This window comes from Oncorhynchus keta, chromosome 37, assembly GCF_023373465.1.
Source record: "Oncorhynchus keta strain PuntledgeMale-10-30-2019 chromosome 37, Oket_V2, whole genome shotgun sequence".
NCBI classification, from domain to species: Eukaryota; Metazoa; Chordata; class Actinopteri; order Salmoniformes; family Salmonidae; genus Oncorhynchus; species Oncorhynchus keta.
In genome coordinates, this window is record NC_068457.1 from 8,330,491 (window position 1) to 8,342,587 (window position 12,097).

General features: G+C 40.9%; 1 protein-coding gene across 1 annotated transcript in view; it reads left to right on the forward strand.

Annotated features, from left to right (window-relative positions):
* The first annotated feature begins 8,353 nt into the window (after positions 1 to 8,353).
* LOC118370140 (transmembrane protein 163-like) overlaps positions 8,354 to 12,097 on the forward strand; it is a 56,690-nt gene continuing 52,946 nt past the window's right edge. The window contains exons 1-2 of the mRNA XM_052499060.1: positions 8,354 to 8,885; positions 10,145 to 10,264. Coding sequence (XP_052355020.1) covers positions 8,720 to 8,885; positions 10,145 to 10,264 — 286 coding nt within the window. The 5' untranslated portion in view covers positions 8,354 to 8,719. The remainder of the gene's footprint in view (positions 8,886 to 10,144; positions 10,265 to 12,097) is intronic.

Consider the following 12,097-nt stretch of genomic DNA (forward strand, 5'->3'; position numbering starts at 1 on the left):
GAAATCTTTCAACTCCTTTCTTATTCTTATCATCCTCCTACAGTTTTGAAACTTAAAACTGTAGTTGTGTTGACAGTTCTCCGTGTGTAGGCTTCTAATGGTGTAACAAAGATGAATATTCCAACAGAAAACAATAATGAAATTAGATATTTAAACGTTGATGTTCTGGCCTTTTCTGAGAATGCCAATGTTTTCCACTGGCTTCCCTTTAGTTTGAAGCATGACAAGAAAACATACCTTCATTGCACTGCTCAGGATACTCTTCACACAGATGTCATTGTCATATACAGGCCGTATAAAGGACCCCTTTAGGGCCATTGTTGGCCGGTCACGTGCAAGCTGAACTGTCAAAACCTCAGTCATGGCTGTATGTGTCACTTCAGTGGCTCCTCTTAATACATATTGACTTCAATTTTTCAATCGCATGTTTAAAACTACAATGCACCGTGGGAAACTAAGGTTGGCAGGAGTCATAAGGTGATCAGTGTGTTGATTTCCTGTTCATTGTAGTTGAAAATGTAAAATAGTTCACAATAAATCACACACAGACTAGAGCAGTGCAGGGAACATACACTGTATCACCAAAAGTATGTGGGCGATATACTATATATACAAAATAATGGACACCCCTTTAAATTACTGGATTCGGCTATTTCAGCCACACCCATTTATGACAGGTGTACAGAATCGAACACACAGCCGTGCAATCTCCATAGACAAACATTGGCAGTAGAATGGCCTTATTGAAGAGCTCTGTGAATTTCAACATGGCACCGTCATAGGATGCCACCTTTCCAACAAGTCAGTTCAAATTTCTGCCTGAGCTGCCCCGGTCAACTGTAAGGGCTGTTATTGTGAAGTGGAAACGTCTAGGAGCAACAACGGCTCAGCCGCAAAGTGGTAGGCCACACAAGCTCACAGAACGGTACCGCTGAAGTGTGTAGGGCGTAAAAATAGTCTATTCTCAGAAGCAATGTTAGCACATTAATGACATCGATTTACATGGCCGAGCAGCTGCACACAAGCCTAAGATCATCATGCGCAATGCCAAGTGTTGGCTGGAGTGGTGTAAAGCTCGCTGCCATTGGACAAATCAGTGTTTGGCTGATGCCATGATAATGCTACCTGCCCGAATGCATAGTGCCAACTGGAAATTTTGGTGGAGGAGGAATAATGGTCTGGGTCTGTTTTTCATGGTTCGGTCTAGGCCTCTTAGTTCCAGTGAAGGGAAAACTTAACGCTACAGCATACAATGAAATTCTAGACGATTCTGTGCATCCAACTTTGTGGCAACAGTTTGAGGAAGGACCTTTCCTGTTTCAGCATGATAATGCCCCCGTTTACAAAGCGAGGTCCATACAGAAATGGTTTGTTGAGATAGGTGTGGAAGGACTTGGTTGGCCTGCACAGAGCCCTGACCTCAAACCCATCATACACCTTTGGGATGAATTGGAACACAGACTGCGAGCCAGGCCTAATCATCCAACATTAGTGCCCGACCTCACTAATGCCCTTGTGGCTGAATGAAAGCAAGTCCCCGCAGCAATGTTCCAACATCTAGTGGAAAGCCTTCCCAGAAGAGTGGAGGCTGTTATAGCAGCAAAGGGGGGACCAACTCCATATTGATGCCCATGATTTTGGAATGAGATATTTGACAAGCAGGTGTCCACATACTTCTGGTCATGTAGTGTATGTCAGAGAGAACCTGGAGCTGGTGCTCATCATTCATGTAACAATACAAAACACAGACATCAAATCTCTTACCAGAAGAAAATATATTTATCTGAATTCTCAGAGCTTGAAATAGCAACTGAACATGTAACCAAAGCTGAGACAAAAATAAAGATGAGGTTGCAAGAGAAGAACACATCTGTCAGATTGATGTTATAATAGCAATGTGTGCCTCAGTATATTTTCATTTGACGGAGGAGACCTTTTGGAGCTGCTGCAGTGTGTCCTACTGGCTGGGATCATAGGCCTATGTGTCTACTGTGATGAGTACAACAACCTGACTAAAGAGAGACCAATTAGAGACCAGCCACAACAACCTGACTTAAAGAGAGACCAACTAGAGACCAGCCACAACAACCTAACTAAAGAGAGACTAATTAGAGTTCAGTCACAACAATTTGACTAAAAAGAGAGACCAACTAGAGACCAGCCACAACAACCGGACTAAAGAGAGAACAACTAGAGACCAGCCACAACAACCTGACTTAAAGAGAGACCAACTAGAGACCAGCCACAACAACCTGACTTAAAGAGAGCAAACCAGCTTCAGAGAGAGACAGAAAGACTGAGACCGTGGTAAATAGGGTTTTTATTAGCCGATATGTTTCGACTTGAGGTAAATACAGTAAATACATATTCCCCCTTCAAGTCAGAACGATCCTCAGCCATAATGTTTGCACCGCAGTGAGGAATGTGGATATGGCTAGAAAACGTACCCCAATCCAGGGATGGAAGATGTGCCTGTACTCCTGATGATCCCATTATCTGATATGGGAAAATCAAGAAGATTGAAATACTGCTCGTTCTAGCATTAGCTAGCCTAGCATGCTGACGAAAAAGGCAGTTAAATAAAAAAAATAGCAGTAATTCAATCTTCTTGATTTTCTATATCTATTCATCATCAATTGCAGTATTAGTAAGTGTCACACTTAATAACTATTAGTAAATATCCAATTCATTATGTGTATTTTTTCTAAATGATCTCATGAACCAATAACTCCTTTACAGCTGGTTTGTAATTGAAATAATAAATAATTTATAAAGTATGAAAATACAATTAACCTTAGTCATTCTTTTATTATATTAATCATGACACATATTTTGTAACAGTGTTTGTGAAAATAATGTTTAATTGACATTTTTATGTTTGTGCTTTTCTAATAACCAATTTCTCGGTTTTATTCATGTGCTTTTCTAATAACCAATTTCTCTGTTTTATTCATGTGCTTTTCTTATAACCAATTTCTGTGTTTCATGAGTGACTCATTGAACGAATCCTCACTATCAGTACCTGCAATTTGGCAGTATGCCCAGAAACTTGTTTTGAGAAAGGGATATCTCAGTTTCAAGGTCTCAGTTTTGAGAGAAGAAGCCTTGTGAGTTATTAGTCTGTCACATGCATGACCCAGTATTGGTCGGTCACATGAAAGAAGTAATCGTTAACGATTAATTAATCATGAATGATGAATAAGCTAAATCATGCAAATATAATTTGTCTGTATATAAGAGAACTAACAGGACTGCCCCAGGTAGAGCTCCTGATCGACATGTGTACTTGGTGCACTGAGTTGGTTGGAACCTCTCCAGCGCACTGATAATAAAGAATTGTTCATTTTAGATGTATCTTCGAGTGTCTCTGTGTAGTATTTCCACAACAATTGAGTCTTATATCTCCCTCTCTAACTTTAAGCATCAGCTATCAGAGCAGCTTACCGATCACTGTACCTGTACACAGCCAATGTGTAAATAGCACACCCAACTACCTCATCCCCATATTATTACTTATCCTCTTGCTCTTTTGCACCCAAGTATCTCTACTTGCACATTGTCATCTGCACATCTATCAATCCAGTGTTAATGCTAAATTGTAATTATTTCCCCTCCATTACCTATTTATTGCCTTACCTACCTACTGTTCCACATTTGCACACACTGTACAAAGATTTTTCTATTGTGTTATTGACTGTATGTTTGTTTATGTGTAACACTGGGTTGTTTTTGTCACACTGCTTTGCTTTATCTTGGCCAGGTCGCAGTTGTAAATGAGAACTTGTTCTCAATTGGCCTACCTGGTTAAATAAAGGTGAAATAAAAAATAAAAAAGTGTTGATAAGTGTTTCCTAGGGGACCCTACAAGCTTTGGCTAACATATTCTTCCTTTGCATATTCTGCTTTGATTTAGAAGATACTGTTACACAAACAACATGCTGATTTAGGTCTACACCATCACTGGTATCAGGCTGTATTAGCTAGCTACGTTTGCTCTTACTCAGTACATTTATTAGCTAGCTAGCCATTAGCATTAGCGGCTAACAATTAGCGTCTCACAATATTTAGGGCAATTTGCTAAGAAAAGACAAACTAGCTGTTTGCTGATGTAAGAAACACAAACCGTTAGTGTCATTATAGAAGGCTAGTAGATTTATATTAAGAAACAATGTGAAAATAGAATTGTTGTCATCAAAATTGTTGACCTGGCCAAGACTTTCGACTGCCAATCACTGTATTCTTATCAGAAGACTCAATAGCCTTGGCTTCTCAAATGACTGCTTCGCCTGGTTCACCAACTACTTCTCAGATAGAGTTCAGTGTGTTAAATCTGAGGGCCTATTGTCCGGACCTCTGGCAGTCTATGGGGGTGCCACAGGGTTCAATTCTCAGGCTGACTATTTTCTCTGTATATATCAATGATGTCGCTCTTGCTGCTGGTGATTCTCTGATCCACCTCTAAGCAGATGACACAATTCTGTTTACATCTGGCCCTTCTTTGGACACTGTGCTAACAAACCTCCAAACGAGCTTCAATGCCATACAACACTCCTTTCGTGGCCTCCAACTGCTTTTAAATGCTAGTAAAACTAAGTGCATGCTCTTCAACTGATTGCTGCCCGCACTCTCCCGCCGACAAGCATCACTACTCTGGACGGTTCTGACCTAGAATATGTGGACAACTACAAATACCTAGGTGTCTGGTTAGACTGTAAACTCTCCTTCCAGACTCACATTAAGCATCTCCAATCCAAAATTGAATCTGGATTCAGCTTCCTATTTCTGAACAAAGCCTCCTTCACTCATGCTGCCAAACATACCCTCGTAAAACTGACCATCCTACCGATCCTCGACTTTGGCGATGTAATTTACAAAATAGCCCCCAACACTCTACTCAGCAAACTGGAAGTAGTCTATCACAGTTCCATCCGTTTTATCACCAAAGCCCCATATACTACCCACCACTGCGACCTGTATGCTCTCGTTGGCTGGCCCTCACTACATATCCATTGCAAAACCCACTGGCTCAGGGTCATCTATACGTCTTTGCTATGAAAAGCCCCACCTTATCTCAGCTCACTGGTCACCATAGCAACACCCAACCATAGCACGCGCTCCAGCAGGTATATTGCACTGGTCATCCCCAAAGCCAACACTTCCTTTGGCTGCCTTTCCTTCCAGTTCTCTGCTGCCAATGACTGGAGCGAATTGCAAAAATCTCTGAAGCTGGAGATATATATCTCCCTAAAACTTTAAGCATCAGCTGTCAAAGCAGCCTACCGATCACTGTACCTGTACATAGCCAATCTGTAAATAGCACACCCAACTACCTCATCCCCATTTTATTACTTACCCTCTTGCTCTTTTGCACAGAGTGGCACGGAGAGAGATGACTCAAGTAGCAAAGTAAACTATAAAAATGTACATTACACATGGCGTATCACATTTAACAAACCAAAACATGAAAATACCGGTATAGAAGGTCAAGTAAAAACCCAAACCAGTCCCTGCATAAATACCGGTATATCATAAAATATGGTGTACCGCCCAGCCCTAGCTAGAAGCACAAGCAGCTGCGGAACTGTGACACGCGGATCAACCACTTCAGGGCAGGCTACAAGAAAGATCTGATAACCAAGAAAGAAGCATTCCTCTTCCAGAGGTTAGTGCGGGGTAAAAAATAATGTCTGTGGGAATGAGTGTACTGTATGTTTGATCTTGGACCTTTGCAGTATTTTTCATATGTATAATAACAAAGTGTGATTCAGGTGAATGGTATTGCTCGCTGCAAGCTTTTCAAACATTTAAAATGATTTTCAATCTATGCAAATAAAGTGTGACTGCCAAGCCTAGCCTAGCAGCATACAGTAGGCCTAACAATCTCACCTTAAAGGGATAGTGCAATATTTTGTCAATCAAGCCCTTTTTTCTACTTACCCAGAGTGAAATGAACCCATGGACACCGCAACACATGATACGTATTACATATGACATGTATGTCTCACAAATGCAATATCGATTCACTATAACCTTATTTACAGCTTTAATCTTTATATGTGTGCACTGCTTTGCCTATTCATGTTCACTTTCTCTTTAATCAATAAATAAGTCATTCATTTATAAAGCTAGAACTTGTAATTTCATTGTGAGCCGTTATTCCCCAATTTCAGCGTAAATCTAATGTCAGTAATTAGATTTTGTGTGCGTTTCTTTCAATTCGACTGTAAGCCAACATGACTTAGAACCAGTTGTGAATATCTTGTTAATTGTGGACAACCCTGCGAAAGAGAGACGAACTACAGACAAGTTATAACAGTTATTCCTTCTGTTCCTAGACACTGACGATACATATACCCACATATAGTAAAAACCTTTCAGTATAGAACACTGTGTGCTATGAACATGATCACAACATCAATTTGCTTTGAAAAAAACAATGTTCAATATGGACGCTTGTACACTTCCTGGGGTGAGACAGCATATCCACAGAGCAAGGGGAATGATGATGCAGGGTCATAGGTCGTGTTGTGTCGCTTCAATGCTATCGGGCCTGCTTGAACACTAGAGGGTATTTTCTTTTCTCTCAGTTATATTGTCTACGGTATGTTTATAATCGTAGCAAAATTGAAAGAATAGGGCAATATATGGAAAATAATAGAGAACAAATGAAAGCACTTTATTTTTCCCCAAAAAATGAATCTTGTGCTGTAATAGTTGCAATATTCCACATAGGGGCAGGCTGTACCTTACAGTCAGTAACCTTTCCGTCTGCATGGTCTGTGCCACTGACTTACGGTGCATTCGGGAAAGTTTTCAGGCCTCTTGGCTTTTTCCACATTTTGTTACGTTACAGCCTTATTCTAAAATGGATAAAATCAAGTAAATTCCTCATCAATAACCCATAATAACAAAGCAAAAACAGGTTTTTAGAAAATGTTGCACATTTATTACAAATAAAAAACAGAAATACCTTATTTACATAAGTATTCAGACCTTTTGCTATGAAACTTGAAATTGAGCTCAGATGCATGCTGTTTCCATTTATCATCCTTGAGATGTTTCTACAACTTCATTGGAGTCCATCTGTGGTCCACCTGCTTGGCCTGAATGCCAAGCGTCACGTCTGGAGGAAACCTGGCACCATCCCTACGGTGAAGCATGATGTTGTCAGCATCCTATTGTGGGGATTTTTCAGCAACAGGGACTGGGAACCTGGTCAAGATCGAGGGAAAGATGAACAAAGCAAAGTACAGAGAGATCCTTGATGAAAACCTACTCCAGAGCACTCAAGACCTCAGACTAGGATGAAGATTCACCTTCCAACAGGATAACGAGCCTAAGCACACAGTCAAGACAACACAGGAGTGGCTTTGGGACAAGTCTCTGAATGTCCTTGAGTGGCCCAGCCAGATCCTGGACTTAAACCTGGTCAAACATCTCTGGAGAGACCTGAAAATAGCTGCGCAGTGATGCTCCCCATCCAACCTAACAGAGCTTGAGAGGATCTGCACAGAAGAATGGGAGAAACTCCCCAAATACAGGTGTGCCAAACTCGAGGCTGTAATCGCTGCCTAAGTTTACTCAACAAAGTACTGAGTAAAGGGTCTGAATACTTATGTAAATGTGATATTTCAGTTTTTGTTTTATCGTTATGGGTTATTGTGTGTAGATTGATGAGGCGGGGAAAAAAACAATTTAATCAATTTTAGAATAAGGCTGCAATGTAACAAAATGCAGAAAAAAAGTGAAGGGGTCTGAATACTTTCCGAATGCACCGTATATAGGTCGGCAATCAAAGAGATTCTAGCGTGCAGTTTTTAGTCTTGATCTTTGAGCAAAACGACATAACATTCCAGCATTCAAGCCATAGCGTTACAGTCTATTATAGTGGGGAAAGTAGATAGCTAAATATGGCCAATAGTTTAAGGACAGTGGTCTGAGCTAGTCTACGGGCTACTTCATCCATTGCCACTTTAGTGCACTATTATTGAATGGCATTCCTCTAGTCACTTGGAATGTGAAAAATCACTTTACAAATAGGACATTTATGTTAGCAAGAAGCTGTTTACCTGAGAATGCCCCATACTGTCCAGGCATAATAATATATATACTATGTTTGTCTATATCTACATTAGTTCATGTGCAGGAACACTCCATAGACTGATGCAGGCCACTAAATCAATATTTAGAAATAGAAAAATATGTTTGTCCATGGCATTGATGAAATAGTTAAAAGCCACAAAGCACATATATTTCTCATTGAATGTGTTTGTTTTCCTTTAATATTCTTCTGAGACTATTTTGGAATCGCCTACTGTGCGCCAGTGAAATTCGATGCTGTCTCGAGAACCACCTGGGACAGATGTTGTTCATTACGCGCAGCGGAGTCGAACCGGGAACTGTTGTAGCGTGGCAAACATGTCTACAGTCTCCAGTGTTCACTGATAAGCAGACTTGACATGGACATGGGTACGGATTCCACACAACCCAGAGGCCTCGTTAAATAAACTAGATTCGTAATTAGAGTCCTCCTGCTGCTGTCTTCGCACTCGACTTCGAATTCATGACTGGCATGGGGGCACGGTATTGATGCGCTCGATATTGCGCTCAGATCTACAGAAGCCCACTCCGCCAGGCGCAACTCAACGCTTGAGGACGGAACTTCGCGCGTTGGTGTGAGACTTTTGGAGTTGCCTAATTGGAACCGCAATTTAGAGCAATGACGGACTCTACAGCCTCAGACCCGGTGAGCACCATCCCGGATCCAACTATTGTTGATCCGTCGACTGTGAACGGCCAGTGCGACCCGACAGATCAACAGCCACCCAAACCTAAATTCAAGATGGACCAGGAGATGAAGATTAGCGATAGCGTGGAGGGGCAAGGTAGGCCGATAACTATGAGAAATCAAACAAAAATAGAATACTCCTGCTATTTAAACGTAGACTAGGCTACTTTAGCCTCGAGTGCGTCTGTATTGTGACATATGTGCGCCTTTATTGGATAATATCGCAATATTATGAATCATTTTCAAGGAAGTTTTTTTTAAATAAATGCTTTGTGCAACTAGAAATTATTGCAGTCCACTAACACAATATAATAGTCTGTCGATAGTACAAAGTAAGCCAACATTCTATGTACGTTTCGTATTTTTTCTTTTAGCAGAAATATCTCAACAAACTAAACTCTGAACGTACCTCTGAACGCTTATGGGCTACTCCCAGCACGTTTCCAGAATTTTGATTGTACGTTATAAGTAGTCTCTTTAAGCAGACTGGAGACTTTGAATATTTATGGTTTAGACTTCACTTGAAGGGGGTATAGTAAGGCTGCCATAACACATGTGTTAAGTTTGTTAACCGCTTGATAATATCAGGGCACTATCTCCATCACCGATCCTACACATCTAAGGAATACATCTCTGAGATAATTGTATCAATGGCCATTATAGTTTAACCTACATGCTGGTACTCTGCTCAGCCGACTCTAAAATAAAAATAATGTCCACGCCCTCTAGCTCTTATATGCAATTCACCTTATTCAAAACACATATTAGAGGACTATGTATGTATTTATTATGCTGATTCTGTTGCAAAATGTTTAGTCTGTTTCAAAACATTTCGCAACAGAAAAGTTTTGTAACGAAAAAGAGGGTTTCTATTGGACAAATTCAGGTAGGTCCCTCCCCGTGTATGCCGTCTTTTTCTGTTTGCTTTCAATTGGTTCTTAAACTGTAAAATGGTTTCTTGTTGCTAGATGTAGTGAATAAATCCCAGGCTCTTGAGGTTGCAGTCGGTAGGACTCAGCTCATGACCAACTTGATTTCATGTCTAGAAGATTCAATTTCTTGATGGCCCACAGTGCCTCATCATTATCACTATTGTGAGACAGTAGTTTACTGTGTAACCCTACACTATTATCACACCTGTGCCAGTCCTCACACCTCTGGGTTTTCAGTAGTCTACAATACAAGGATCCTTCAAATGTGTGTATTGCTTCATTTTTCTTTGTTACAGAAACCAGGAATCTTCATAGCATGTAGATCATCTTAAATCTATTGTAGGCAATGGACAAATGATTATGATGTGATTGATAAAAGCATCAAGAATCTCACCCTTGCTTAATACCGTGTTGCTTTTGACAGGCTTACTGGAGAGCAGCATGAGGCTGAAGCCCCACGAAGCTCAAAGCTACCGCAAGAAAGCATTGTGGGTCTCCTGGGTTTCCATCTTTGTGACGCTGATCCTGGCAGTAGCAGCTTTCAGTGAGTATACATTTCTTCGTTCTCTTGTTCTCTCTGAGGGATGAGGGGATATGCCTGGTCCCAGATCTGTTTCTGCTGCCTTGCAAACCCCGGTGAGTTGATAAGACAGCACAAACAGATCTGTGACCAGGCTTTGAGGCAATGTCTTCCTGGTGATGATTTTTTAAATGCGACAGTTCCCAATAGACTCTGATGAACATGTTAATTTTGCAAATCTTATGACTATAGATAGCACGCCACATGGGTGCATCTACTATAACACATAACATACAGTACACATACCATACTGCACATGTTTACTAAACATACACTACCTGGCCAAAAGTATGTGGGCACCCCTTCAAATTAGTGTATTTGACTATTTCAGCCACACTAGTTGCTGACAGGTGTATAAAATCGAGCACACAGTCATTAAATGTCAAAAGACAAACATTGGCAGTAGAATGGGGCTTATTGAAGAGCTCAGTGACTTTCAACATGACACCGTCATAGGATGCCACCTTTCCAACAAGTCAGTTGGTCAAATTTGTGCCCTGCTAGATCTGCCCCGGTCAACTGTAAGTGCTGTTATTGTGAAGTGGAAGTCTGGTTCATCCTTTGGAGCAATTTGCAAACGTCTGAAGGTACCACGTTCATCTGTACAAACAAAAGTACGCAAGTATAAACACCATGGACCCACGCAGCCCACGCTCGGGAAGGAGATACGTTCTGTCTCCTAGAGCTGAACGTACTTGGTCCGAAAAGTGCTAATAAATCCCAGAACAACAGCAAAGAACCGTGTGAAGATGCTGGATTAAACAGGTACAAAAATATTTATATCCACAGTAAAACAAATCCTATATCAAAATAACCTGAAAGGCCGCTCAGCAAGGAAGAAGCCACTGCTCCAAAACTGCCATAAAAAAGCCAGACTACGGTTTGCAACTACACATGGGGACAAAGATCGTAGTTTTTGAAGAAATATCCTCTGGTCTGATGAAACAAAAATAGAACTGTTTGGCCATAATGACCATCGTTATGTTTGGAGGAAAAAGGGGGAGGCTTGCAAGCCGAAGAACACCATCCCAACCGTGAAGCACGGGGTAGCAGCATCATGTTGTAGGGGTGCTTTTCTGCAGGAGGGACTGGTGCACTTCACAAAAAAGATGTCATCATAAGGAGGAAATTATGCGGATATATTGAAGCAACATCTCAAGATATCAGCTTGGTTGCAAATAGTTATTCCAAATATACAATGACCCCAAGCATACTTCCAAAGTTGTGGCAAAAAGGCTTAAGGACAACAAAGTCAAGGTATTGGAGTGACCATCAGAAAGCCCTGACCTCAATCCCATAGGAAATCTGTGGGCAGAACTGAAAAAGCATGTGCGAGCAAGGAGACCTACAAAACCTGACTCAGTTACACCAGCTCTGTCAGGAGGAATGGGCCAAAATTCACCCAACGTATTGTGGGAAGCTTGTGGAAGGCTACCTGAAATGTTTGACCCAAGTGAAACAATTTAAACGACAAACTACCAAATACTATTTGAGTGTATGCACACTTCTGACCCACTGGGAATGTGATGAAATAAATAAAAGCTGAAATAAATCATTCTCTCTACTATTATTCTGACATTTCATATTCTTAAAATAAAGTGGTGATCCTAACTGACCAAAGACAGGGAGTTTTTAGTAGGATTAAATGTCAGGAATTGTGATCATTTGCACTTTTTTGGGGGTCGACAATCCGCCATGGCTGATTTTAGAGTCATGCTATATTGTCACCCTAGGTTTTAGTTGCAGTTGGATTTCCCAGATGCAGTAGGTACTAGGTTCACTGTAGGTGTTCAGGTT